Source organism: Hevea brasiliensis, chromosome 5 (genome assembly GCF_030052815.1).
Source record: "Hevea brasiliensis isolate MT/VB/25A 57/8 chromosome 5, ASM3005281v1, whole genome shotgun sequence".
In the NCBI taxonomy this organism is placed as follows: domain Eukaryota; kingdom Viridiplantae; phylum Streptophyta; class Magnoliopsida; order Malpighiales; family Euphorbiaceae; genus Hevea; species Hevea brasiliensis.
The window spans coordinates 112,868,936-112,896,909 of NC_079497.1; the positions used below are offsets into that span (position 1 = coordinate 112,868,936).

General features: G+C 34.4%; 2 protein-coding genes across 2 annotated transcripts; one reads left to right on the plus strand and one right to left on the minus strand.

Moving 5' to 3' along the window:
• The first annotated feature begins 5,059 nt into the window (after positions 1–5,059).
• Positions 5,060–7,886, plus strand: LOC110652089 (wall-associated receptor kinase-like 20). Its single transcript, XM_021807594.2, has one exon. It carries the CDS (start codon positions 5,417–5,419, stop codon positions 7,334–7,336), a length of 1,920 nt encoding a protein of 639 aa, XP_021663286.2. The 5' UTR covers positions 5,060–5,416; the 3' UTR covers positions 7,337–7,886.
• A 1,166-nt stretch (positions 7,887–9,052) lies between these two features.
• Positions 9,053–16,323, minus strand: LOC110652088 (splicing factor Cactin). The gene is made up of 13 exons (XM_058147452.1): positions 15,842–16,323; positions 15,647–15,738; positions 15,303–15,402; positions 14,318–14,389; positions 14,084–14,146; positions 13,833–13,973; positions 11,236–11,331; positions 10,546–10,830; positions 10,321–10,459; positions 10,092–10,231; positions 9,812–9,988; positions 9,418–9,684; positions 9,053–9,335 (listed from the first exon to the last, which is right to left on the minus strand). Exons 1-13 carry the CDS (start codon positions 16,169–16,171, stop codon positions 9,216–9,218), a joined length of 2,022 nt encoding a protein of 673 aa, XP_058003435.1. The 5' UTR covers positions 16,172–16,323; the 3' UTR covers positions 9,053–9,215.
• Positions 16,324–27,974: the final 11,651 nt, after the last annotated feature.

Consider the following 27,974-nt stretch of genomic DNA (forward strand, 5'->3'; position numbering starts at 1 on the left):
TACTACAGGACATGAACCAAGCTCTTATGCAGAAGCAGTTAAGGATGAACAGTGAAGAGCGGCTACGAGAAAAGAAATACAGGCTTTGGAGGATAATGGTACATGGACAGTTGAAAATCTGCCATTTGGGAAGAAAGCAATAGGAAGCAAGTGGGTATACAAAATTAAATACAATTCTGATGGAAGTATTGAACGATACAAGGCACGGTTAGTGATATTAGGAAATAATCAAGTTGAAAGCATAGATTATCAGGAGACTTTTGCTCCTACAGCAAAAATGGTTACTGTGTGCACCTTTCTTGCCATTGCGGCTGCAAAGAATTGGGAACTCAATCAAATGGATATCCAAAATGCTTTCTTACACGGTGATTTGGAGGAAGAGGTTTACATGAAGATGCCGCCTGGTTTTGCTTCTCAATCACCAGGGAAGGTTTGTAAACTCCAAAAATCTCTATACGGTTTGCGGCAAGCACCTAGATGTTGGTTTGTGAAATTGGCTGCATCTCTGAAAGCTTATGGATTTCAGCAATCAATTCAGATTACTCTTTGTTCACTTTTCGAGCTGGGACTGTTCAATTGAATGTGCTTATTTATGTGGATGACCTTATTATCTCTAGCAATGATGTTTCCACTGTACAAAAATTCAAGAACTATTTGAGTCGTTGCTTTCATATGAAAGACTTGGGGAAGCTGAAATTTTTCTTAGGGATTGAAGTAGCCAGAAACTCGAATGGTATTTTCTTGTGTCAATGTAAGTATGCGTTGGATGTAATTTCAGAAGTTGGATTACTGGGTTGCAAGCCGGCTAAAACTCCTCTTGAACAAAATCACAAGTTGGCCCTTACCGAGAGTGATGATGTGGATGACCCTGCTCAATATAGGCGTCTGGTGGAACGGCTTATTTATCTAATAATAACTCGGCCTGAGTTGTCTTATTGTGTGCATATTCTTGCTCAGTTCATGCAACAACCGAAGAAAGCTCATTGGAAGGCAGCTGTTAGAGTTGTGCATTATTTGAAAGGAAATCCAGGTCAGGGTTATACTACTGCATGCCAATTGTGATCTCAAATTGTCTGCTTACTGTGATTCTGATTGAGCTAGCTGTCCTTTGACGAGACGGTCTTTGACTGGTTATTTTGTTCTTTTGGGTGAATCCCCTATCTCGTGGAAGACTAAAAAGCAACAGACAGTATCTCGCTCATCCACTGAAGCTAAATATCGGTCTATGAGTACTACAACTTGTGAACTTAAATGGTTGAAATGATTATTGAATTCTCTTGGTATGGCGCATACTAAACTTATGAATTTGTATTGTGATAGTCAGGCAGCTCTGCATATAGCTGCTAATCCTATCTATCATGAATGTACCACATATTGAAGTGGACTGTCATTTTATCCGTGATGAGATATTGAATGGTAACATTTGAACAAATTATGTACTTAGTTCAATGCAACCTGCGGATATCTTCACAAAGGCGTTGGGAAAGGATCAGTTTGACTTTCTTCTTCGCAAGTTGGGCATTCGAGATCTGCATGCTCCAACTTGAGGGGGTATTGGAAAGGCAGTTGTTAGCTGCCACTTATTTTGCATTTATTTAGGGTATTTGTTTAGGAATTTTTATATGTATATCTGTTCTTATCTTTTGTTGTATGATTCTGATACAATTTTGGTAGTTTAGCTTGATTAGAAACCTATTTGTTAGCTGTAATTTTTTATATATATCTTTGATTTCTGGGACAATAAAGATCAGAATTCTTATTCCAAAATTTCTTAGTTCTTTTACAAATTGAGGGAAACTTTCTTAAACAATAGAGGACGAGGTGGCAATGGAGGGACCTCCGCTGCCAATTTGTATAGGGCGGCATTGATGAAGGGCTTGGTGGGAGTCTTGTGGGATCCAGGGAGTGTCAGTGGGGTCAACTGGAAACGACGGTGAGGGCAGAGAAGAGGCTCCTGCAATGACGTTATACGGATATCCTTCATTTGGTTCACGGAGAGAGAAAGAAGCGAAGAAGAAAATGAGGCCATCTTTCTTACAGCCTTGTGTTCTAGTAGCTTAGGCGATGGTAGTTGCTTGGCGCGTTTTTATGATTTAAATAGAGAGTTAATCAGAAGGAAACATTGTTTGCAAATTGCCCTTTTTTTTTTTTTTTTGCAAATTACAATTTTACTTGCACGTGAGTTTCACGTTTGTTTCGTTTATTCCCCGCTTCAGCTTCTGTTCGGGAGCAAATTTTATAAAGAAAAGCAATTTTATAATTTGCCATTAATTTATACTATTTCATTTCAATACAAAAAACGTGTTTCCACTTGAAATGGAATTCATTTCACGTGAAGGAAACGCTTTTCTTCAATGTTAAAACGATAGGACATAGAAGTATGTGGTTCAAATGCATTCAGAGAATGTGGTTCAAATGCATTCCTCACCTCTAGATTTTGAGATCAATCCAGTGTATATACTCATCCACAATTTCAATATATTTGATTTCATTTCATTTCATTTGGCCTAATATGATTTTTCTTGTCCCTGAAGTTGCACCATTGATATAATAATTCTATGCTTGGATCAAAAGGCAGCCAAAATCTTTAATTCTAGGCTATTTGAGTACTATTGAATTTCACTGGATTATAAATGGAATGAAATGTGACAAAGGGTATATATATATATATATTTGGTGGGTGTGTTTTGCTAAATTTTCTTGGTTATTATGCCCTTCACATTTTCCAGTTTGCTCAATTTGCAGATTCTTGCACAAGGTGTAACAATGGAAGATTATAATAAGCTTGTAAATGAACTCCGAACAACTAAGAAGAGATCGAGCAACCGAAATTGCAGAACTTATTTGCTTGAGATGGACTAATGCTTGCCCAAGGCATGAATTGATGAACCTTCATGAACAAGAGTAACAAATTGCTGAGAAGCAAAAACATTTGGATGCAGGTGGAGAGAATAGAGATTGTGGATTAGTACAGCATAAAGATGGATCAGTTTTGAACTACAATGACCCTTACATAGGTTTGGCAACCAGTAGCCATGATCAGGATTGTTCAAAAAGGAAAAACATTGCTTCATAAGCTTAAGAGATGGGTGGAAGGAAATGATGACATGAACTCAAAGCTGGAAGAGAAAGAAAAGCAAGAAATCAAGTGATTTGGCAGGCTTTTTGTTTCAGATGAGACAGAGGAAGAACAAGGAGGTCTTGTTCTAGTACATAATCAAGAAATTGTTGAATTCTATACATGTTCTCTTAAATAATATCTTAAGAATCATGAAAATTACTGACAAATACCAATAATTATATTACTTGTGGCAATGTAATTGAAATTATAAAGAACACAATTATTGTATAACATATATAACTTGCTCTAACAAAAATCAATATCAAGTGATCATCCGTGACAAATATACTGAAATAAAGTAGTTTTTATAAGACATAAATGTTCATGAGATGATATTATGTTAGAATTATGACTCAAAACTCTAATGAGATTTGGAGAGAGATTTTTTCTAATTTAAGTGGGAGAAATATTAGGATAGATGAATATTTTCTATAATAAGTAGAACTCTTAATTTAGTATTATTCCTAAATTGAGTGAGACTCCTAATCAGATAAGAATTGAGGGAATTAACACTATAAATAATAGGAAAATGATGAAAAAAGTTATTTAGCTTTTGCCCATTGAAGAGAGTGGCTTTCAGCTCATGGAATGAGGCTATCGCCCATTGTAGAGAGGGGCTTTGCAAATTGCTGCGGATTTGACTCTACCTATTGATGAAGGGCCCTAAGGTGGAGAAAGGACATAGAATTCAAGAGGAAGGGATTCTTGTCCATTTGTGAGAGGGCTCTTGCCCATATAGTTGAAGGTACCTTTGTGGTGTAGAGTTGTAATAGTAAATATATTAGGTTATGTCTAGAGTAGGCTGAGAGGGACTAACTAATATATTTACTATAAGCAGTTTGATGTTGTATGGGCTCTCTTTTGGATGTAATTGGGTTGATGGGTAGTATAGCTATGAGCTTGTAATGATGATTTGTTTATTATTGATAGTGGAAGATGTTATGCCCGTGGATGTAGCCTATGTTGAGAGGGTGAACCACGTAAATATTAGTATTTTATGTGTTTATTTTATTTTTTTATAGTTTACACGCTTTCGTAATGCACAACATATTAAAAAAAAAATTTCTAATCCAACCATGGCTAAAAACATAATAGGAGGGAGAAAATATTACTACTTTCTTTGTTGCCCCCTATCCTCAGAAATTGCTTAATAGAACTATAAAAGCATTGTGCATCCATTCCATTTTTACAATAATTGTAAATACTCACTTTGATGAAGGGTACAGAAGGCAAACTTAAATTGATAAGGCATCTCCTTTGTAAAACTTTTCATTGCTTGTCACTTTGATGAAGTATCTTTTATTCCTGAAATCGATTTTTTTTTTTCTATATCCCAGCTGCTTGAGAATCAATTACTTCAGCTTTTATGATAAAAAATGGAATCACAATGGATTTTTTTTTTCCCTCTGGTCAACATTTCTACTGAGAAAAATTCCATGTCAGGCCCATATATATCTATATCACCACCTTATCTTCCATTCAATTATGCATTATTAATTTAATAAGTTTCAAAGTTCTATTCTACCCAGTTAAGATGGCAATATCTGAATCTTCCTTCATGTATTGGCTTATTATTTCAGTCAAATCTGTAAAAATGAATTTGGTAAATTCTGTAAAATGACTAGTTTATAAGATGATATTTATTAACTTTCAAGTAAGCTTGGGGCAAAGTTTTCTGTTCTTCCAATGGTAGAAAGTGTCAATGTTCATTAGGTGTCTATTAGTTATCCTTTAAACTTCACGAACCAGGTTTGCAGGTTCCCTGTAAAAGTTGTTGAAGGTTGATGCACTTGTTGCTGGTCATATTGGTTTTGTTAATTTGGATGAACAAGGCAGCAGCCAGCAACTTACAGGAAAAGTGGATTATGTTCTCAGAACTTCAAGGGAAAGAAACTTGCCCACATAAAATGATAACATGATACTCTTTTTGTTGTTAAGTGTGTTTATAACCTTCATAATGCTGCTTTCAATCTTATCCTCATTGTGTACTTTGTTCATAGTTTTTTTTTTTTTTCCTAATACACATTTTACCAATAATAGTATCAGAGATGTGCCATCCAAAATCCACATGTAAGCTTATAAGAGAACATAAACTTGAAATGAGTGGCAATGCAAAGGCCAAAGAATTCTTCATTTTGATGATTTGCTTTGAGAGTATTCCAGATAGATTCCTGAAGCCACTTTCCAAATTATCATTCACCCACTTTATTCTCTTTTTCTAGCCTTTTATTTACCCCGTCAACCTTCCTCTTTGAGCCATTATTCATTGCAGCTCTTCATTTGTGCTCAGGCAAAATGATTACAACTAACTCTACTGCAAAACCACTTTTCCTTCTTGGCTATATTTGTTCTCTTCTTTCCTTCGGTCATTACTGTTATCCCCAGAAAACCTGCCCAAACTGTGGCTCCATAGAAGTTCCATATCCTCTTAGCACAAACCCCAATTGTGGTGATCCAAACTATCGTCTTCGTTGTGATCCCCAATCTCAGAAACTTTATTTTGATACCTTGAATGGAAGTTCTTACCTTGTACTCAGAATCATGGCCTCATTTCAGCGCATGGTTGTGCAACCATCACCATGGGTGTCTGGCACATGTGTTACTCAAGACATGCTGGTGAGTGAGGGCCTTTGGTTAAACCAGACACTCCCTTTCAATGTCACAACATCCAACACAATCTTCCTCTTCAACTGTTCACCTCGGCTCTTTGTCTCTCCTCTCAATTGCACTCCTTCTAGTCTTTGTCACAGTTTCTTGGAAAGCTCTGGACACGTCAACAAAAATCGATCACTTCAGTGTTCCAGCAGTCTCAACCCCTGCTGCACCTTCATCGCTGGTGGAATGCCCTCGGCTTACAAGATAAGGCTTCATAGTTCGGGTTGTAAAGCATTCAGAAGCATCCTTAATTTGGATCCTGAAAGGCCCGTAAGTCAATGGGAAGAGGGACTGGAAATTCAATGGGCTTCTCCCCTTGAACCAATTTGTAAAACACAGCTTGATTGTTCTGGAGCTTCCAAGTGTTTACCTGCTGGTACAAACAGCCTCTTTCGTTGCCTCTGCAATAAGGGCTACCACTGGGATCATGGTCATGGTAGTTGCCAAAAAAAGAAAAGCAGCAGGAAGGCTAGCCTCGGTTTAAAGGTCTCCATAGGGGTAGTCTCCTTTCTTTCTCTAGCTGCAGTAATGGGTGTGGTTATTTTACGCAAGTCCACACATGCTACCCAAGCAAAGCTCGCAAGAGCAAGAGAAGACATGTTGAAATCAAGCAATGTTGGGAAAACTGCAAGGATGTTCCAGTTGAAAGACATAAAGAAAGCAACAAACAGTTTCTCTAAAGACAGGTTTTTGGGGAGTGGTGGTTTCGGAGAAGTCTACAAGGGTGAGCTTCAAGATGGAACTGTGGTGGCTATTAAGTTAGCTAAAGTTGGTAATGTCAAAAGCACCCAACAAGTACTCAATGAAGTTGGAATACTTTCTCAAATCAATCACAAGAACTTGGTTAAACTCTTGGGTTGTTGCATAGAAGGTGAGGAGCCTTTGATGATCTATGAGTACATTTCTAATGGGACACTACATGAACTTTTACATGGAAACTCTTCAACCTTTCTGGATTGGAGAACAAGGCTGAGAATTGCTCTGCAAACTGCTGAAGCATTGGCTTATTTGCATTCAGGAGTATACACTCCCATTTACCACAGAGATGTTAAGTCATCAAATATACTACTAGATGATGACTTCAACGCTAAAGTTGCAGATTTTGGGCTCTCCAGACTAGCTCGCCCAGGGCTGAGCCATGTGTCAACCTGTGCTCAAGGAACATTAGGGTACCTGGATCCTGAATATTACCGCAACTATCAGTTAACTGATAAAAGTGATGTTTATAGTTATGGAGTCATGTTGCTTGAGCTTTTGACTTCACAAAAAGCCATCGACTTCTCACGAGATCAAGACGATGTCAATTTAGCCATTTATGTGAGCCAACAAGCAAAAAATGGTACAATCATGGAAGTCACAGATCAGCGGCTGCTGGGTAAACATCCCTCAGGGAATATACTAACAAGCATAAAACTGTTCTCAGAGCTAGCCTTTGCTTGTCTGCGGGAGAGGAAGGCAGATAGGCCCAGCATGAAAGATGTGGTTCAACAACTTGAATGCATAGTTGAAATAGTAAATCAGGAAAACGTCTTGAATGAGGTTAGTAGTGACAGTATATGAACGACTTATGATGCTTTTTAGAGTAATTGACTACTAAAATATTTTGTTATTGACGTTTATGGTCTTTGAATATTCAAATAACAAAGTAGAAGGTTTGGATGTGGAAAGGTGGTTGAAATAATGGACAATAGAAGCTAAAGTGATTCCAAGGATAGATGTGAGTGGATGGAAAGACATGGAGGAAAAGAATGGGATCAGAATCAGATGCTTAATTTGTGCAAAAAGTATGAAATGATCCAAAAGACTACGAATTTCTGGCATGGGGTAATTGGAATCTGTTGGAATGTATAAGAATCGCTAGCTGTGAAGAAAAAGCAGTCCATCTTTTTTAAACAGGAAAAGCAATTCCATATAGAAGTATGAATTTCATTTAGACTTGTCATACTAGATAAGCATTGCTTGATTTTTGTTTTCTGGTGTTTTTTTTTCCTTGTGCAATATGTACTAAGCTGTTATATGTGTGTGTACGCATATGCGTATATTTATATATTACATAAATAATGCAGATCAACATCGACGAGCACTTACTATGATTGTTATAGCATATTCTTCCACCACAAATCAAAGTGGAGAACTTTCTTTTTCCTTCTGTTTTTCCCCTCTAGTTTATAAGCACTTTGACAATAACTATTAATTTTCATGGCATCAAGCGTGGACTTTCAAACAAGTTCTTTCCATTGTGGAAAGCTTTTCCGTTTGTCTTTGTGAACAGGTGATCTATTAGGATTACTGATGCTGTGCATGATCTATGTTTGTTCATGTTCTTGTAGTCTTGCAAAGAAATGGCAAGAGGGAGATATATATAGTTCTTAACCCATTATACAACCAGCAATGCATATCAAATACAAAAATTATTGATATTCTAGTCATAACAGGCTGGAGTTACTATTGAAAAAAACACCTTAAATATATTAGTTAAAAAATATTAAAAATTAATTTAAAATTAAATTTGATATATTTTAATAATAAAAATAACAAAACAATTTTTTAATTTTTTTTTTTTTTCTAAATCTAAAATAGTATCTGTACCTCAATGCGAAACAAAAAATCCTTGACATTTCTTCCACGTTTTTTAAAACCCACTAGTTCCTGCAAGAAAGAAGCAAATGGAACCAAAGTGATGAGTGCAATCAAGAAGCTGTCAACAAAAAATTCTAAGAGGAAGAGAGAAAAATGTCACGATAAAAAGACACTTTCAAGAATGGTGTTAGTCAAAAGCAATATAAAACATCTTAGTGATGTTTCTACTTTCTAATAACATGCTTAATTTCCCCATAAAGAGCTTTATTATTCAAGTAGCGAGTGGAATCTATGCATTTAACATTCAAATTCCTACTTATGATTATGAATGGTTACCATGACAAGAAAGGGTCCAAATACAGAAGCTTCCAATGCAAGGAGAGTGGAGATTTTTGTAAACAGAGCGAGGAGACTTCTATTACGATGTCTGAGCATAAATGGTTTGTCTTGTCCCATCAACCAAAAATATTACTTGTTATTATTACATAGTGTACAATTGAGTGAAGCTAATAGAAGATCACTACACTACTTTATCAAAGCAAGAATGGTAAAATGGCAACAAGATTACAAGAATCAAAGAAACACATCCCACCAAGCACCAAGGAAATGGAAAGTTGTAATCAGAAGGCCCACATGATCAGTTGTTTTGATAATTATTCTCAGCTTATTCTTTGATTAATCTTGGACATCAGCACGTAAATTATTGGCATCTGCTTAACATATGTTCATTTAATAGTGCAAGTATTCCTATTTTATACCCACACAAAAATGTGTTAAAAAAAGATCAATTAACTGTTTCATACAATTTCATAATGTAATATACAGATTCGGGACAAATTTGCAATATAGTTCTCAAGGATCATCTTCGGTAGCGGTAACGTTTGAAATTGAAGTAGACATGCAAAATTCCACGTTCAAATGTGCACTTGAATCCCTTCTTATGAGAATATTCCCATTCTTTGTTTACAATCCGGAAAGCCTGTCATACAATGAACCATTAACAAGTGATTAAATCGAAACAAAATAAGCAGAATACTTACCATCTGATCAAGAGAACTTACTATATCTTCATAGGGTGGGCCAGCATGGAACCTTATAATGCAGGTCTCATCACTGTTCCCATCCTTCTCAATGGTATAAACTGGAGCTTTTGTCTTATCCACAAGGTCTGGGTAGAAGATATTGAATTTATATCCTTGGACAATCTTTGGTGGCGGATTGTCGTGATCATAATGAGTCTGATTGTATTTGTTCCATTCATATCCAGTGTGAACACGGTTGAAATACTTGGGCTTTCGTGGTCGGTACTTATCGTGCCACCAGTATACCTGCATCCACATCATTTTGTTAGGACAACTGAAGACGATTCTGAAAATGAGTTTCTAGGCCTATGATTGTCTTGCTTTCCTTCTTGAGGTTTAGAACACAAATGCGAGAATAGCCCAGATAGGGTACCTGTGAGTCCAGATTCACTTCAGCCCCAGAGCCAAACACTGCATCACCTTCCTCCATTGCCCCCATAGCTTTAATGGCTTTCATCTCAAAGTTATCCTCTGATGGAGGTGGCTTTGATGCCATGGCATCTTGAATTCGTCTTTGTTGCTCCTCTAACACTGCCATACGTTTGGTTTCCTGTTAATGTATCAAAAATCTCCAGTTAAAATCAAGAAGCATGTTTTTCACTTGCATGCTTATCAGTGGCAGTGGGTAATAAAGAAATTGTTGCAAAAGTTACCAGTATAGCCCTATCTTCTTCAGGATCAATTGCTTCTTCATTTTCATCACCATGTAGCAGTTGAGGAGAAAATGATCCAGCTTCTTCTGCCTCATGAGTCTCCTCCTCTGTCAGAGGTTCTGGAGAAAAAGTTTCAGCATCTACACAATATGAACAACCATTAGCCAAAGTTTGGTCCAATTATCTGAACAAGAAACCAGCATTTCACCAGAAATGAGAGAGAACGTACCTTTTAGATCATGCTCATTCTCCTCCTCAATAGGCCTTAAACTATGATCATTTTCCAGCTTGTCACGATCCTCCATAGGTGGCTCAAGGCGTTGTAAATGCTTGCGTAACATCTTAGCATGAATTTCCTTCAAACAAGCCTGTAATTGCACCAATTCACTGGTAAGCTCCTGTACTTACAAACAACTGCAACAGTAAGTATTGAGTAACTTCAAGTAGAAGTTACCTTTGCCTTGTAGATCTGAAGTCGTTTGAGAACAGCCTCCCAGTACTCCACCACCTTTGCAGTGCCAGAACTCATTTGTGACTCAATTTGGGACCGTAATGCGTCAAGCTCACTGGAAGTCTTCCCTTCCAAGAAATTCCTGACGTCTGTTTCAATGCTAGAATGCAGACCCCTTTCTTCTGCAAGCAACTCAGCCGGAGGTTCCTCTCCACGCACCCTAGCCCGATCCAATGCATCCTTTTTCTGAGCTTCAGCTAGCTCCCAATTGCAAACCACCAAAAGGGCCTGTTAAATTGAATATGTTGATATACTTGTCCAATACACATTCAACTCTAGAACAGAATATATCAGCAATTTCACACAAACATTGCAATGAAGTATTCATAAATGCTCAGGTATTATTCTTCTGATCAATGATGATGAGAACTTAATCCAAGAAATAATTTAATACATTAAGCTTGCACACAGAAACCTGTGGACATTTGTGAGGGAGAAATGGGGGAGGGAGAAGAAGTGTAGTCTATTTCCTTTCATCTGCGTTAAATTTCTATTTCAAAGCATTAACCAATTCTAAAGGATGAGCAATTTGAAAATTTCCAAAAAGATGACAACTGGCCTGAAGAACTTATACATATGAACAAGAGGTATAACACCACTCAAAACATGGGAAGAACCGGAAAGAAATAGTACCTCCCAATAATCAATGTGTGTCTGAGTTTTCCTATCCATATCCAGATGCATTTTGATGTCATCACGAAGCTCTTCCATCTCTTTTACTGTCAGACCCTGAATCATGTTAAATGTCAAAGTCAATGCTTGGAAGAAAATACTCAACACTTATTTCATGTCAAACTAGCCCATGGAAATGTAAAGCAAAAATAAGTGAGGTGTACAGAAAAAACAAGATTTCACAACTTTGAATAGGTACATAAATTAACCACCTAAGAACTCCCAACATATTAAAAATAGTAGCCTAAGAAACTACGAATTAAGTCAATGGAGATAACTCTTGTAATACAATTAAATTTTGAGAATAGTCAAAGTCAAAAGAATCTTTAATCTTAAATAAAATAAATAAACAAAATTGTTATTGCTATTGTTGTGCAGTAGTGCTATAGTAAACAAGGGAGAAAATTATACCCAAAAAATAAATATCTATATTATATATAAATGTATAAAGAGAGGGGGGAACATTGGGATTACCGAAAATGCCCTTTATTATTTATAGTATTTACAATCATATTTTTTTATTATCTAAAATTATTTTATAATTTATATAAATTTAAAATTCTTAGTCCTACTTGTATTTAACTTTTAAATTTAATAGGCTATTGTGGATTTTTATTGGTGTTATTCTATAATTCTAATTCCAATATTATTTTTGGATTTTAAACGATATTATCTATTACTAAAGTGAAAAATTGGTTGATAAAATAAGTAAAAATTATTAATTTTTTTCACTTTTTTAATTGATGGGCTCTGATTTTTTTTCTTTATTATAAGTAAAAAATTTATAGAAATAATGATTTTGTTGCTTGTTGCTATTATAGCAATTTGCAGTTTCTGATGCCAGGTTTATAGCAATAAGCAATTTATAATATTGGGTTTATATAATTTAACTCTGCCTTGTTTCAGCTCAATCAAGCTATTGGTTCGATTGAAGCAATTGCTAAGGCATCCAAACGTATCCTGGAGAACATAGATCTTTCAGCTGACAATATGAACACTATTGCCAGGTTTTTCAGAGATCCAAAGTTTTACCTTAGTCTAAAAGTTAAATGATATAAATAAACAGTAATCATCTCTGTGGGTTCCTCATATTAGATTTAGTTCACTGTTTGTTATGTATGATAAAGGTGAGCATGAGTGAGTATTTCATTTCAATTAGTAGAAAAGTAGTTTAGTATTTCTTAAGCTTGGCTACAGCCACTGAAGTCCATACTGTTAATTGTTTAGGTAAATATATATATACATGTGTGTGTGTGTGTGTGTGTGTGTGTATTTTTCATTTTTTACCAAATTTTGATATAATGCACTAATGCACATATCTTACGAACCATGGCAACAATTGCATTAACTGGTGAATGGCTTATCAGCATAAGTTAAAAAAATATATTATTAAGAAGATAATTCTAATTTATTTAATACAATCATATATATAATTTTATATTATTTTAACTGGATAATAAATATTAAATTAATTAATATATTTTAATAAATTTAAATATTAAAATACTAATAAAGAACAGAATCCTAATAAGAATAAAATTAAAAAAAATTATATATAATAAAATTACAAAATGATAAATCCTAATTTAAATAAAACTAATTAAGCTAACAATTACAATAAGAAAAAAAAAAAAAACCACACAGAACAAAGCCAACCTAATAGGAAAAAAAACTATCTTATCTTAGCTTGATTAAAAAATAAATCTTTACTCAAGTGAAATACTATCTACCAACAAATTTTTATATATAATGAATGGAAAATTTTGTTAATAGAATATAAAAATATAACTACAGAGGTTAATTAATTAATTAAATTATAATTACATAATAATTTTTAATTAATAAATGTGTAAATCTAATTAATAATTAATAACTAATTTAACACAAAATCCGTGTGTGTGTGTGTGTGTGTTACTAATTTTATGAGTAAATACATTATTTTTAATAATTATGAAAAATTATTAGATAAATTGCAATATGATAGACTTTTAATTTAGATATTATAAAATTTTATTCCTAATTTCTAATAATCTGAGCTGCAAAAAATATCAATTGAACATATAGTGATTTTACTTTGAAAAATTGTGATTTATGTTACATGCATATAATAACATGAATATTATTTTCAAAATTTATCAATTTTCAAAGGCAAACTAAAGAGGTGTTATGGTTTTTCTTGATGTGATATTTATAACTTCTCTATTCTCCCAACTAGAAATCCATTAAATCATTTATCAATTAAACCTGATAAAGTTGTAGCAAAAAATATTTTTTTTTCTTTACATTCATAATATTAAATTGTCTTTATATTATTAATTTAATTATTTTTATATAAAAAATTATTTTAACTGGCTATTGATTATTGTTTTTATGGAAACATTAAATTATATGTAAGAAATTAACAAAAAAATTATATTTACAAAATTTTAATTATGAATAGTACAACGAGTATAAATAACATGCAATGTGTCTTGAAAGAAAACTAGTATAAAATAAAGAAGGGGGAAAAAGGATAAATGAGCTGCACAATGAAGAAAAACTATGTTATCAACCCTTACCTTGAAAACCATGTATGGCTCATTTATTTCTATATCCAAATCGTCTGATACATTGAGGTGCTTTGACAGAATATCTATAGGTTTCATTCGTCCTTCTTGCAGTCTGATACAGGACCTGATTTTGCTTTGATCAAAATGAAACTGTAGATAGAATATTTATTAACTTCTTAGACTAAGATAAAATTGAGAATTGACAAAACAGTGATGGAAATATAAATTAGAGAAGCAAAAATAAAAACTCTGCAATATACCTCCTCTTCTTTTTTCTCCCAATCTTGGAACTCAGCCCTAGCACGTTCTCTAGCCAACATCGCCTGCAAAAAGAAATGCAGTTAAACCATACTTCATCCAAACATCAAGTCATCAATTAACTAAGGATATCAGAACATGATTAAAAATTAGCTTTGCCAATGTCAAGACAGTTTAATTTCACTGTGCCAAGAAATTTTAACAATAATTTTTTGCTTTATCACAGGTCTGCTTACCATTTCTTCCTCATGCTGTGCCTTTTCAACTGCCCTTTCCTCTCTTCTCTTTTTCACCTTCTCAATCTCCGCCTGCATCACAAAATTGAAAACATATATTAAAATCCAATATCTGATATGAAGAATTTGTAATAATTGAACCTCCACTTCACTAGCATCCAGTGTAAATTAAGAGATCAAAAAGCTAATGTAATCTCTGCCACAGATCGTCAGATAAATAATATAATTAAAGATTTGTACTCCTGCCTGGTGGCCTGTTAAAACCATAATATTGTTATGTCTAACTAAAGCAGCAACTTCTTTTTCCAAAGGATTATTAAATAAGCGCCAATTCTGGTTGTTTGACATGCATTTAGATACTGGCATGAATAAAAGAGTGTCAAAACAAACGTATGAACTCCAATAAACAATATTGGATCTTCTTGCTGCTTAATAAAGCTTCAAGGAAGAGTTCAATTTTGCGGAAGCTCCAGCAACTATGGCATTTTAGGCATCTAAGCTCCAACTTGTCAAATACAAAAACCCGCTTCTTGGCTTTCATGATCATGAGGTATTGATGATCATGAACATTGTATCATGTAATTCTATTTCATCATTCCCTCTCACAATTCTCATGAATCTATCATTCCTCTCTCTATAGTCTATATTCTCTACTTCTGTTGTTAATCCTAACAATTTCTGATCCCTCCTTCCCCTACAAAAACTTCTTGTTTTTTCCTCTCCTCCCCACAACCACAAAAAAAAAAAAAAAAAAAAAAATCAGGGGCCAACAAGAGAGAAAAAAAAAAAGGTTGAGCTGATCAATCATCAATAATCAGCCACTTAGCTTTTATATACAGTGTTTCAGCCCTGCATTCTACATCCTAGATGATGAAATTTCTATGATCATCATATGAAAATACAAATAATAACACATCTCTACTTTGTTCATGAAGTGAATTTACAACAGCACAATTATGGGAAAACTAAACCTAGATATGCATACCATTCTTTCTCTTTGCCTCTGCTTCTCAGCTTTAACAGAAAACATGTCAAGTGGCACGCCTTGGGAAACATCACGTTCAATCTTCTTTCGCCACACAAATCTGCAATGACACATGACAAACCCCAGTTGGATTCAATAGAAGTAACAATATGTAAGCCTCCAATTTGTAATTTAGTTAGTCTGTAATCCATTACGTTAGTCGTTTTGGCTTAGAGAGAAAGAATGAAGTTAAAGAATTTCATAGTTCCAAGTATTACTACTATTGTCGTTGCTATTCTTATTATTCATTTCTTGCATAGTTATTTAAAAAAATAATTACACAATTGAAGGCCAAAAAAACTTACTTCTCATTAAGATTGGAATCACCAAATGGATTCGAATCATTGGAATAGCCAGACACAGACTGTGCCTTCAATTTCTTCGCGACTTTCATAGCCTAAGTAAAACAAACCACGACATATGGTTAATAGAAAATCCCAGTAATCACAAAACAAAATAGGCTAGGGCAAGGGCTAGGGTTAGAAAGATTCAACAATTACCTTTCTCTGAGCTTTCTTCGCCAAATACTCAGCAATTTCTTCTTCAGTAACCTTCCTCGAAGAGCTCTTCTTCTTCCGCCCGCGATCGCTATCGCTCCCATCCCCATCATCAGACTCGTCGTAACTCCGGCTCCGTCGACGACTGCTACGACTGTGTCTGCTTCGGCTACGTCTACTCCTTTCTCTACGCTTGCCAGAGCTCCTCCTGGGCGATGAGTCTCTGCTCTCAGAGTCGTCCGAGTAGGAATCGGCGTCGGAATCGTCCGATATTCTATGCCTACGCTTGGAAGGCGATGAGGTAGCTTTATCATTCTTGCTCCTGCTGCCCATAGAGCGCTAGGTGGTTGTCAAAGGGAAGGAGAAAATACAGAGAAAATCTCGCAGGTCCAAGGTAATGCAACGGCAAAGGGATCAACTCGCGGCTGCTCAGTTTCGTAATAGAGATACAATCTCGATTATCCAACAGTGGAGGGAAATAAATAAATAAATAAATATATATATATACTTGATTTTAAATTCATTTAACTTGATTAAAAGCATAAGATTTATTTATTTATTATATATATATTTAAAATAATTATATATTTTTTAAAAAAGAATTATTTTATATCAGAGAGAATTTTTTGTGGGTGAAAACCCAAAAAAAATGGATGTGCAAGGTTATGGATTCAATTTCTAGTTGAAAAATTAGAAGCTAATTACAAATTTTCACATTTTAGAAAATGTTCAATATTGAGATTGAAACTTAGTTTTTTATAAAATTATTCTCTTCAATATTTTTTTAAAAAATAATTCGAATTTTTGTTTAATTATGTTTAAATTTAATATAAAAATAATTTTTAATAGCATCCAATTAACATATTGAAAATAATATATTTTTTTGTAATAGTAGTTTAAATAATAAATAAATTCTTAATTTTGAGGGCGGCCTTTTTACTTGGATCTCATTCCACCCCAGAAGAAGGCTATAAAACTGAGTTGGATAATGGCTTCATACCAAATTTCATAACTTATTAGTGAATATATATGTATATATATATATAGTAAATGTGCATAGAGGAGTAACTCATTTAATATTAAAACCTCCAGGATTTTTCGGCCCGTGCTAAGGCTAAATTGTGTTGTCAATGAATTATGATTGTGGCTAAGCTCATTAAATGTGATCCAAGAAGAAGTACACAAAGTAGTTTAAACTCAGCCTGTTATTGTAACTGGCTAACTGCACTCATTTTGTATACTGGAAAAATAATAGCATGCATTAATTGTTCATTAATTTTTTTTTTTTTCAATCGCAGAGTTGCCACAGTAGCAGTAATTATATTGGAAATATACAAATATAAAATTTTCACATGCACAAAAGATAGAATGAGTGAGAGATATATAAGTGAGAAAGATCCATACACTCATTACCTTGTTGGAAGTGGTGTCAAGTTCATGGGTGTGTTCTTTCATAAGACCCATTAAGAAGGATTTTCTTTAAGTGCTTTAGACTCCCCAGATCTTTAACAAATGATATCAGAGCCTTAGTTTAGCAAAGGACGAGTATGTAAACAGTGGTCAGTGATTCTCGTGATGCTCTGACATGTAGATGAAAGAGTCAGGTGACTCCTAGTGCTCCCAATAGAGCAGAAAGACACTCTTCTGGAGAAGAGTAGATCGATGGAGTGGGAACTCTTGGTACACGTGATGGCTCTAACATAGCTCTTAGAGATGCATGCTTGAGTGGGTTTGGTGGAGTAATTAGGGGCTCTTAGTATAATACTTGAGTTAAGGAAAAAGTTAAGGCTTTCATTTAAAGAGTAGCAAGCCTATTAAGCCTAATGTAGAAGAAATTCACACTTAGAACATAAAAGTGTAGAATTCTCACATTGGAAAAAAATTGAGATGAGTGAGAGACATACAAGTGGAAAAGAGCCATAAATTCATTGCCTTAAGGTTTTGGGTTAGATGTAATGTTAAGTCCATAAGTGTGTTCTTTCATAAGATCCATTAAGAAGATTATTTCTAGGTGCTTTGGGCTCCCCAGATCTTTAACAGATCAATGCTATTGTGTCGTACTAAAAAACTAAATAGAATAGCATCCTCCTTTTGGTAGGGAATGAAATAGCGGAAGCATGAAAAATACAAGTTTATATCATTGAATTCAAAAATTTTCACCTAGGGTCACAAGCATCATGCAAGATTTATTTTTATCTATTTATAACAACACTTATATAGCTAGGTCACCACTTAAAACCCTTGTCAGATGTCACATTCTGATTGGCTCTAGGTTTAATTGACCCAATCACATTGTGCCAAGTGTCAAACATATATTTAATCTTAATTTTAATCATCTTATATGATTAAAAGACATTTGGCAAGCTTATGTGTGATACCATGTGTCACCATCTCATGGTGCCATATGTCATCCTGTGAAATGACCAAAATGCCCCTGTGTCTTAATTTTAAGTTCTCAACTCAAAATAATTATTTCTCTTCTTCTAATCAATTTATATCAAATATAAATCAATTAATTAATCTTTATTAATGTGAAAACCCATATACATTTATTATTTATTATTATTTTATTTTAATTAGCTAACAATAATTTAATATATTTATAAAAAATATATATATTTTATTGGATGGTCTGCTTATTTATATATATATATATATATATATATATATATATATATATATATATATAATTTTTGAAATTAAATATATATCTGCAATCTGAACAACCCAGTTCAATAATAACTCTTATCCCATTCTACACCTAATAGAACTCTTGAAATATATATATACCCTAATCATCTCTTCTGCTAAACTTTGCTCTCAAAACCTGTTTGTCACCTCCTTTTTCTATCAAATACTCTCAACAGAGGATCCCTAAATTTTTACTTCTTATTCATCACATTCGATTCTGTTTTCAAGGTAAAAATTCTTATTCTTTATTCAATAATGGGTGAATTTGATTTTATTTTCTTTCATTGATTTGTTACAACTACCCTAAAAATTTATTTCCTTGATCATTATTATTGAATTGGATTGATCATAATTACTGTTGGATAATAATTGATTATTATTATTATTATTATTATTATTATTATTATTATTATTATATAGCCTCTCGTCCCACGACGTCCCGTTCACCTCGTCCCGTTATATATATATATATATATATATATAAGTTATTATATTTTATTATTATTTGATATTTTCTTTATATTTTGGGTATGTAGGAGATTCAAATATTCATTCTGTCAGCTGAAATTGTCTCTCTTTTATTGAATCTAGCTATTATTTTGGAGGTTCCAGGTGAGTGGTAATTATAGTACATGGCACCGTTTTTGTCCCTTTTAAAATTTCTTAGCATTAAGTTTGTTATTAAATGAAATTTTAAATCAATATTTTAACAATGATTTTATATGTGATTTTCTAGAGTATTATTTTATTATTGAATTTTATTTCGATTTTGATTAAATAATTGATTTTGCCAACTATCTCTGCATTAGACTCATTAGGATTCCAGGAATAGGCCTTTAATGTATTTATATTGATTGATATTTGACTATAAAATTTACTGATGTGTTACTGAATTGATTTGAGATTGATTTGATTTTATTGAATTGATTTGAGATTGATTTTATTTTATTTACTCTCTGAAACTATTGAAATACACTATTGGAATTGCACTATCAGTTATTATTTGCTATCTGAAATTTTTTATTGATTTTGATTGATTTGTACAAATTGATTTTCTATTTTGAATTGGTACCTGTGCCCAATATCTGTTTCTGTTATCTGGCCCCGCCGTGTGGACTATCACGGTATTAGGTTACATTGTCGATTCATGCATTATTGCAGTTTATGGTTTGCATTAGTATCATATGCATTGATATCTGTGAAGGAGGAGGAAGGTATCTGATATCTGGTAGCGCGCTTACCATCTGGCCTTTGGTGATGTGGGGTATCATCACCCTAGTGCACTGTACCATAAAATTTTTATTGAATGAATTTATTTTATATATATGTTTTATGAAATTATTTTATTAATGATTTTGACAGCATGAGCATAATTTTATTGAATAGAAAATTTATTGTGAAATTAATCAAGCGTCTGTCTGTTCCTATTCCGTTGTATGCTATAATTATCATTCACTGAGCATCTAGCTCAAACCACGTTTTCTCTGCATTATCCTGTTTGGATCAGTAGAATTCTGCAGCTGATTCAAATATTCAGTCCATTTTCTGGAGAGGGACAACTTTGAATTGTTCTCATGGTATGCCCGAATTCATGTTTTCTCGGGCTAATAATTAGTTTAGTTATTGAACAGTTTAAGTTTTTTTTTATTATTATTGAAATCTATAGAGACTCCGCAGTTTACCTATGGGATATTTATGATGTTTATTTAGCATTTTGTTTATTTGGATTTTGTCTATTTTTGGGATTAGTAATTGACAATATATTCGTTTAAGATACTCTGATAAGACTTGCATGATTTAAGAATACTTAAATTATGCACCGGTCACGGTTCAAAATTTTGGATCGTGACAAAATTGGTATCAGAGCCAGGTTGAGGTCTAGTAAACTTGCGGAGTATAGGATCCTTAACGTCTTTTCAGTTTATCATTGCTTCAGATATCTGTGTCCTTCGTACTTTTTCACCTGTCTTAATTTGGCTCACATTTTCAAATTTAATGCTTGTTTATTAAAATGAATAAGTGCCTAGGTCTGTTAGACGTAAGAGGAGAACTAAGGCCAAGGGTCTTAATGGTGCAAACCTTGATCCAACAGGGGAGGTACCACCTCAAACTATTAATCAGACATCTGAACAGACGCCTATAGCTAAGACTGGGGCATAACCATTCCAATTAGCTACTGCAGCTCAAGCACCTAGGGCTGGTTACATGCAGTGAATCGTGCCGTTAATACTATAGCTGAGTACCTTACAACTCAACCACAGCAACCAGTGGTTGGCTCTACTTCAGCACCAGCTCAGGATAGGGCTCGATTCCTTGACTCTACAGACTTTCTCAAGCTAAAACCAAAGGAGTTCACTGGAGAGGATGCATTAGTTGATCCCTTAGATTTTCTAGATGATATGGAGAGGTGTTATGACACTATGGGTTGCAGTAGTGCTAGGATGGTAATGTTGGCAGGAAATCAACTTAAGGGAGTTGCTCGTGAGTGGTATATCTCTAAGAAGAATGGGTGACCTGAAGGTTCTATCCTCTGGCCTAAGTTTCACTCTCTCTTCTTAGAGCGATTTCTCCCTCCTAGTGTTCAAGAGGCTAAGGCTTTGGAGTTTGAAACCTTGAAGCAAAGTAAAATGACAGTTATAGAGTATGAGATGAAGTTTACCAAATTATCCCGTTTTGGTAAACACTTGATTCCAAATGAGGAGAAGAAGGCTCGCAGGTTTGAAAGGGGCTTACGAGATAGACTAATTAATCATGTAGCTCCTTTACGACTACCTAAATATGAGGAGGTGGTTGATCGAGCTAGACAGATGGAGATGTATGATGATGAACGTTGGGCTCGTGAGCAGCGCAAGCGGTTTAAGAAAGATAGTCAAGGTAATCAATTTAACAGAGGACAAAGTCATCAGGGTTCTTATCAGGATAATAAGCAGGGTTCTCAGTCTACAGTTGGCAATAGGGCACATCAATCTGAAGTTGGTCAGGGACGTGAGCAGAGGACACATGCAGGGAATGCTCGGTATAACCAGATTAGCACTGAGCCTATTACCACTCTTTGTCATCATTATGGTAAGCCACATAAGGGCACTTGTCATTGGGTCACTGGAGCATGCTTTGGTTGTGGGGATTTGGGACACCGTGAGCAGGATCGCCCTACTAGTGAGACAACTCAGGGTGCTGGTCAAGCAACACATTCTGCTCCCTCTCAGGCTCAACCAGTTTCACATTATAGTGGTAGAAGTCAGGGTTTTGGTGGTCGCGGTCTGGGTGGTAGAGGTTCTGGTGGTAGAGGATTTGGTCAAACTCAGGGACAGGCATCTGGTGGTAGAGGTCAAGCTAGGGTTTTTGCTTTGACTCAGCAGGATGCTCAGGCATCTATTGCAGTAGTGACAGGTACACTTCCTATTTGCTCATTTGATGCTAGAGTACTGTTTGATCCTGGCTCCAATCATTCCTTTATTTCTCCATACTTTTCCATGAGATTTAGTACACCACCTACTTTGTTAGAGTATCCTTTATCTGTATCAACACTTATGGGGGATGCAATAGACACTGATATGGTGTATAGGGGATGTATAGTTCACATTGGAGATAGGGAATTAGCTGCAGATCTTGTTTCTTTGGATATTTTTTAGTTTAATGTGATTTTAGGCATGGATTGGTTAGCCACTTATCACGTTTCATTGGATTGTCATAATAAAGTTGTATTCTTTAAAATTCCTGGGGAGGCAGAATTTCAATTTCAGGGAGATCGCAATATGGCCTCTAGTAATCTTATCTCTGTAGTGAGTGCTAGATGATTAATGCGAAAGAGGTGTAAAGGGTATCTAGCTTATGTTAGAGATGTTCTGGTAGAAGGTGCAGGTTTGGAGAATGTTGCAGTGGTTAAGGAGTTTCCTTATGTGTTTCCATAAGATTTATCAGGTTTACCCCCGGAGCGAGAGGTAGAGTTTGGTATAGACTTAGTTCCTAGAACTGAGCCCATATCTATGCCACCTTATCGTATGGCACCCGCAGAACTTAAGGAGTTAAAGGAGCAACTACAGGACCTACTAGATAAGGGGTTCATTCGCCCTAGTGTTTCTCCATGGGGTGCTCCTGTGTTATTTATACGGAAGAAGGATGGGTCTTTGAGAATGTGCATTGATTATAGGCAATTGAATAAGGTAATTATGTGTAATAAGTATCCTCTTCCACGCATAGATGACCTATTGGACCAACTTCAAGGTGCAAAGTATTTTTCCAAGATTGATCTGCGATCGGGGTATCATCAATTGAGGTTCAAGAAAGAAGATATACTCAATAAGGCCTTTAGGACTAGGTATGGACACTATGAATTTCTTGTAATGTCTTTTGGTCTTACCAATGCTCCGGCCGCTTTTATGGATCTCATGAACAGAGTTTTCAAGCCTTCCTTAGATCAATTTGTTATAGTGTTTATCGATGACATTCTAGTATACTCAAAGAGTAAGGAGGAGCATGAGCAGCATTTGAGAATTGTCCTTCAGACCTTACAAGAACACAAGTTATATGCCAAGTTCTCAAAATGTAAGTTTTGGTTAGATAATGTGGCCTTCCTAGGCCATTCAGTATCTAAGGAAGGGGTGTGCGTTGATAAGAAGAAAGTTGAGGCAATGCTTCATTGGCCTAGACCCACAACTGTGTCAGAGATTCGTAGTTTCTTGGGTTTAGCAGGGTATTATAGACGGTTTGTTCAAGACTTCTCTAGTATTGTAGCACCTTTAACTAAGTTGACATAAAAGAATGTGAAATTTCAGTAGTCTGAGGCTTGTGAAAAAAGTTTTCAGGAGCTTAAGACTCGTTTAACTACAGCACCAGTGTTAGCCCTTCCATATGGATCAGGGGGTTATGTAGTATATTGTGATGCTTCTAGGATTGGTTTAGGATGTGTTTTGATGCAGCATAGACGGGTTATTGCATGTGCTTCTTGTCAGTTGAAAAGGCACGAGCAGAATTATCCAACTCATGATTTAGAAATGGTTGCAGTAATTTTTGCTTTGAAAATCTGGAGGCACTATCTGTATGGTGAGACTTGTGAAATTTTCACTGACCACAAAAGTCTCAAATACATATTTAACCAACGTGATCTTAATCTTAAGCAAAGGAGATGGGTAGAATTGCTGAAAGATTATGATTGCACCATACAGTATCACCCTGGAAAAGCTAATGTAGTGGTTGATGCTCTAAGTAGGAAGTCTTCTGGTAGTTTAGCCCATATATCTACCAAGATGAGGCCTTTGATTGGTGAATTACATGAGTTGTTAGATCAGGGAGTAGAGTTTGAAATCATAGCTGGATCATTCTTAGCACATTTTCGAGTTAGGCCTATATTGATTGATCGAATTAAGGCTGCTCAAAAGAGGGATTCTCAACTGTGTGAGATTATAGATAATATTCATCTAGACCAAGCTCAAGGATTCATGTTGAATGATGATGGTGTTCTTCGTTATGGCACTAGACTTTGTGTCCCCAATATTGATGAGTTGAGAAGAGAAATCATGGAGGAGGCACACCATTCTGCTTACACAGTACACCCAGGTTCAACTAAGATGTACCATGATTTAAGGGAGCATTATTGGTAGGGTGGCATGAAGAGGGATATTGCAGACTTTGTTGCTAAATGTTTGACTTGTCAGTAGGTTAAGACAGAACATCAGAGACCATCTGGGTTACTTCAGCCATTGCCTATTCCCGAGTGGAAATGGGAGCATATTGCCATGGACTTTGTTGTGGGTTTACCTAGTACACGAGGTGGTTACAATGCAATCTGGGTGATAGTGGACAGATTGACAAAATCTGCTCATTTCCTTCCTGTGAAGACTACATATGACTTTGCTAAACTTGCACAGTTGTATATAAACAAGATTGTTAGTCTTCATGGAGTTCCAGTTTCCATTGTCTCTGATCGTGGTACTCAGTTTACTTCTCGATTTTGGAAGAAATTCCAAGAAGCTTTAGGAACACGAGTAGACTTTAGTACTGCTTTTCACCCTCAGACGGATGGACAGTCAGAAAGGACCATACAGACATTAGAGAACATGCTTCGTGCATGCGTTATGGATTTTGGTGGCTGTTGGGATCATCATTTGCCTTTAGTGGAGTTTGCTTATAATAACAGTTATCAGGCAAGTATAGAGATGGCTCCATATGAGGCATTATATGGTCGAAAGTGTAGGTCACCAGTTTGTTGGGATGAAGTTGGAGAAAGAAGGCTTACTAGACCAGAGTTGATACAATTAACTTCAGAGAAGGTTCGACTAATTCGTGATCGACTTTTGACTGCTCAAAGTCGACAAAGAAGTTATGCTGACCCTAAGCGTAAAGATGTAGAATTTATGATTGGTGATCATGTATTTCTGAGAGTTTCCCCTATGAAAGGAATCATGAGGTTTGGGAAGAAAGGGAAGCTTAGCCCTCGTTTTGTTGGTCCATTTTAAATTTTGGAGAGAATTGGAGCAGTTGCTTACCGTTTAGCCCTTCCACCTGGTTTTGCACATGTACATCCAGTTTTCCATATTTCTATGCTTAGGAAGTATGTACCAGATCCATCTCATGTTTTACAACCTCAAACCATGCAATTTAGGGATGATATGTCATATGAGGAGCAACCAGTAAAGATTTTAGATCGACAAATTAGGAAACTCCAGTCTAAGGAAGTGGCTTTGGTCAAAGTCTTGTGGCATAATCACTCAAGTAGTGAGGCCACATGGGAGGCAGAATCTGAAATGCGAGCCAAATATCCTCACTTATTTGATTCTTCAGGTTAGAATTTTGTCTATTCAAATTCGGGGACCGAATTTTTTTTAAGGGGGGAAGTATGTGAAAACCCATATACATTTATTATTTATTATTATTTTATTTTAATTAGCTAACAACAATTTAATATATTTATAAAAAATATATATATTTTATTGGATGGTCTGCTTATTTATTTTTAGATATATATATATTTATTATTTTTGAAATTAAATATATATCTGCAATCTGAACAACCCAGTTCAATAATAACTCTTATCCCATTTTACACCTAATAGAACTCTTGAAATATATATATACCCTAATCATCTCTTCTGCTAAACTTTGCTCTCAAAACCTGTTTGTCACCTCCTTTTTCTATCAAATACTCTCAACAGAGAATCCCTAAATTTTTACTTCTTATTCATCACATTCGATTCTGTTTTCAAGGAAAAAATTCTCATTCTTTATTCAATAATAGGTGAATTTGATTTTATTTTCTTTCATTGATTTGTTACAACTACCCTAAAAATTTATTTCCTTGATCATTAGTATTGAATTGGATTGATCATAATTGCTGTTGGATAATAATTGATTATTATTATTATTATTATTATTATTATTATTATTATTATTATTATTATTATTATATATAGCCTCTCGTCCCACGACGTCCCGTTTACCTCGTCCCGTTCACGTTTATATATATATATAACTGTTCATCCACATGCACCTCGTCCCGTCCTCCACCACAAACCCAATTCGCATATATATATATATATATATATATATATATATATATATATATATATATATATATATATATATATATATATATATATATATATATATATATATATATATATGTTATTATATTTTTTTATTATTTGATATTTTCTTTATATTTTGGGTATGTAGGAGATTCAAATATTCATTCTGTCAGCTTAAATTGTCTCTCTTTTATTGAATCTAGCTATTATTTTGGAGGTTCCAGGTGAGTGGTAATTATAGTACATGGCACCGTTTTTTTCCCTTTTAAAATTTCTTAGCATTAAGTTTATTATTAAATGAAATTTTAAATCAATATTTTAACAATAATTTTATATGTGATTTTCTAGAGTTTTATTTTATTATTGAATTTTATTTCAATTTTGATTAAATAATTGATTTTGCCAACTATCTCTGCATTAGACCCATTAGGATTCTGGGAACAGGCCTTTAATATATTTATATTAATTGATATTTGACTATAAAATTTATTGATGTGTTACTGAATTGATTTGAGATTGATTTGATTTTATTGAATTGATTTGAGATTGATTTAATTTTATTGAATTGATTTGAGATTGATTTTATTTTATTTACTCTTTGAAACTATTGAAATACACTATTGGAATTGCACTATCAGTTATTATTTGCTATCTGAAATTTTTTATTGATTTTGATTGATTTGTGCAGATTGATTTTCTATTTTGAATTGGTACCTGTGCCCAGTATCTGTTTCTGTTATCTGGCCCCGCCGTGTGGACTATCACGGTATTAGGTTGCATTGTCGAGTCATGCATCATTGCAGTTTATGGTTTGCATTAGTATCATATGCATTGATATCTGTGAATGAGGAGGAAGATATCTGATATCTGGTAGCGCGCTTACCATCTGGCCTTTGGTGATGTGGGGTATCATTACCCTGATGCACTGTACCATAAAATTTTTATTGAATGAATTTATTTTATATATATGTTTTATGAAATTATTTTATTAATGATTTTGACAGCATGAGCATAATTTTATTGAATAGAAAATTTATTGTGAAATTAATCAAGCGTCTGCCTTTTCCTATTCTGTTGTGTGCTATAATTATCATTCACTGAGCATCTAGCTCAAACCACGTTTTCTCTCATATCCTGCTTTGGATCGTGAGAATTCTGCAGCTGATTCAAATATTCAGTCCATTTTCTGAAGAGGGACAACTTTGAATTGTTCTTATGGTATGCCTGAATTCATGTTTTCTCGGGCTAATAATTAGTTTAGTTATTGAACAGTTTAAGTTTTTTTTTTTATTATTATTGAAATCTGTAGAGACTCCGCAGTTTACCTATGGGATATTTATGATGTTTATTCAGTATTTTATTTATTTATATTTTGTCTATTTTTGGGATTAGTAATTGACAATATATTCGTTCAAGATACTCTGATAAGGCTTGCATGATTTAAGAATACTTAAATTATGCGCCGGTCACGGTTCTAAATTTTGGGTCGTGACAATTAATTAATTTTTCATTAATTAAATTCATATTTAAACACTTTAAATATAAATTTAACTTATACTATACATCCAATAATCTAGATTTGGTTTCAAGTCATGCTAGAGACTTTGCAATCTAATTGCAAACCAAACATATTTCATTAATCAATTAAACTCTTTAATTAATTAATTAAATCATATTTAATTTGGTGATTACTTGTGTATGTGTGTGACTTACTAGGCTCATCACTAATTGGCAATGAGACATGATATCAACTCTTAATATCATCAGAATTCTTTCTTACCATAAATGATTTCTCTAAATCATTTTATGCACCTCATAGACCATGGTTAATACCTAGCATAGCATGCCATGACCACCCAATTAGTAATAAGGTTTACCTTAAATGAACCTATAATCATATGTTACCATGCACTAGAATCTCT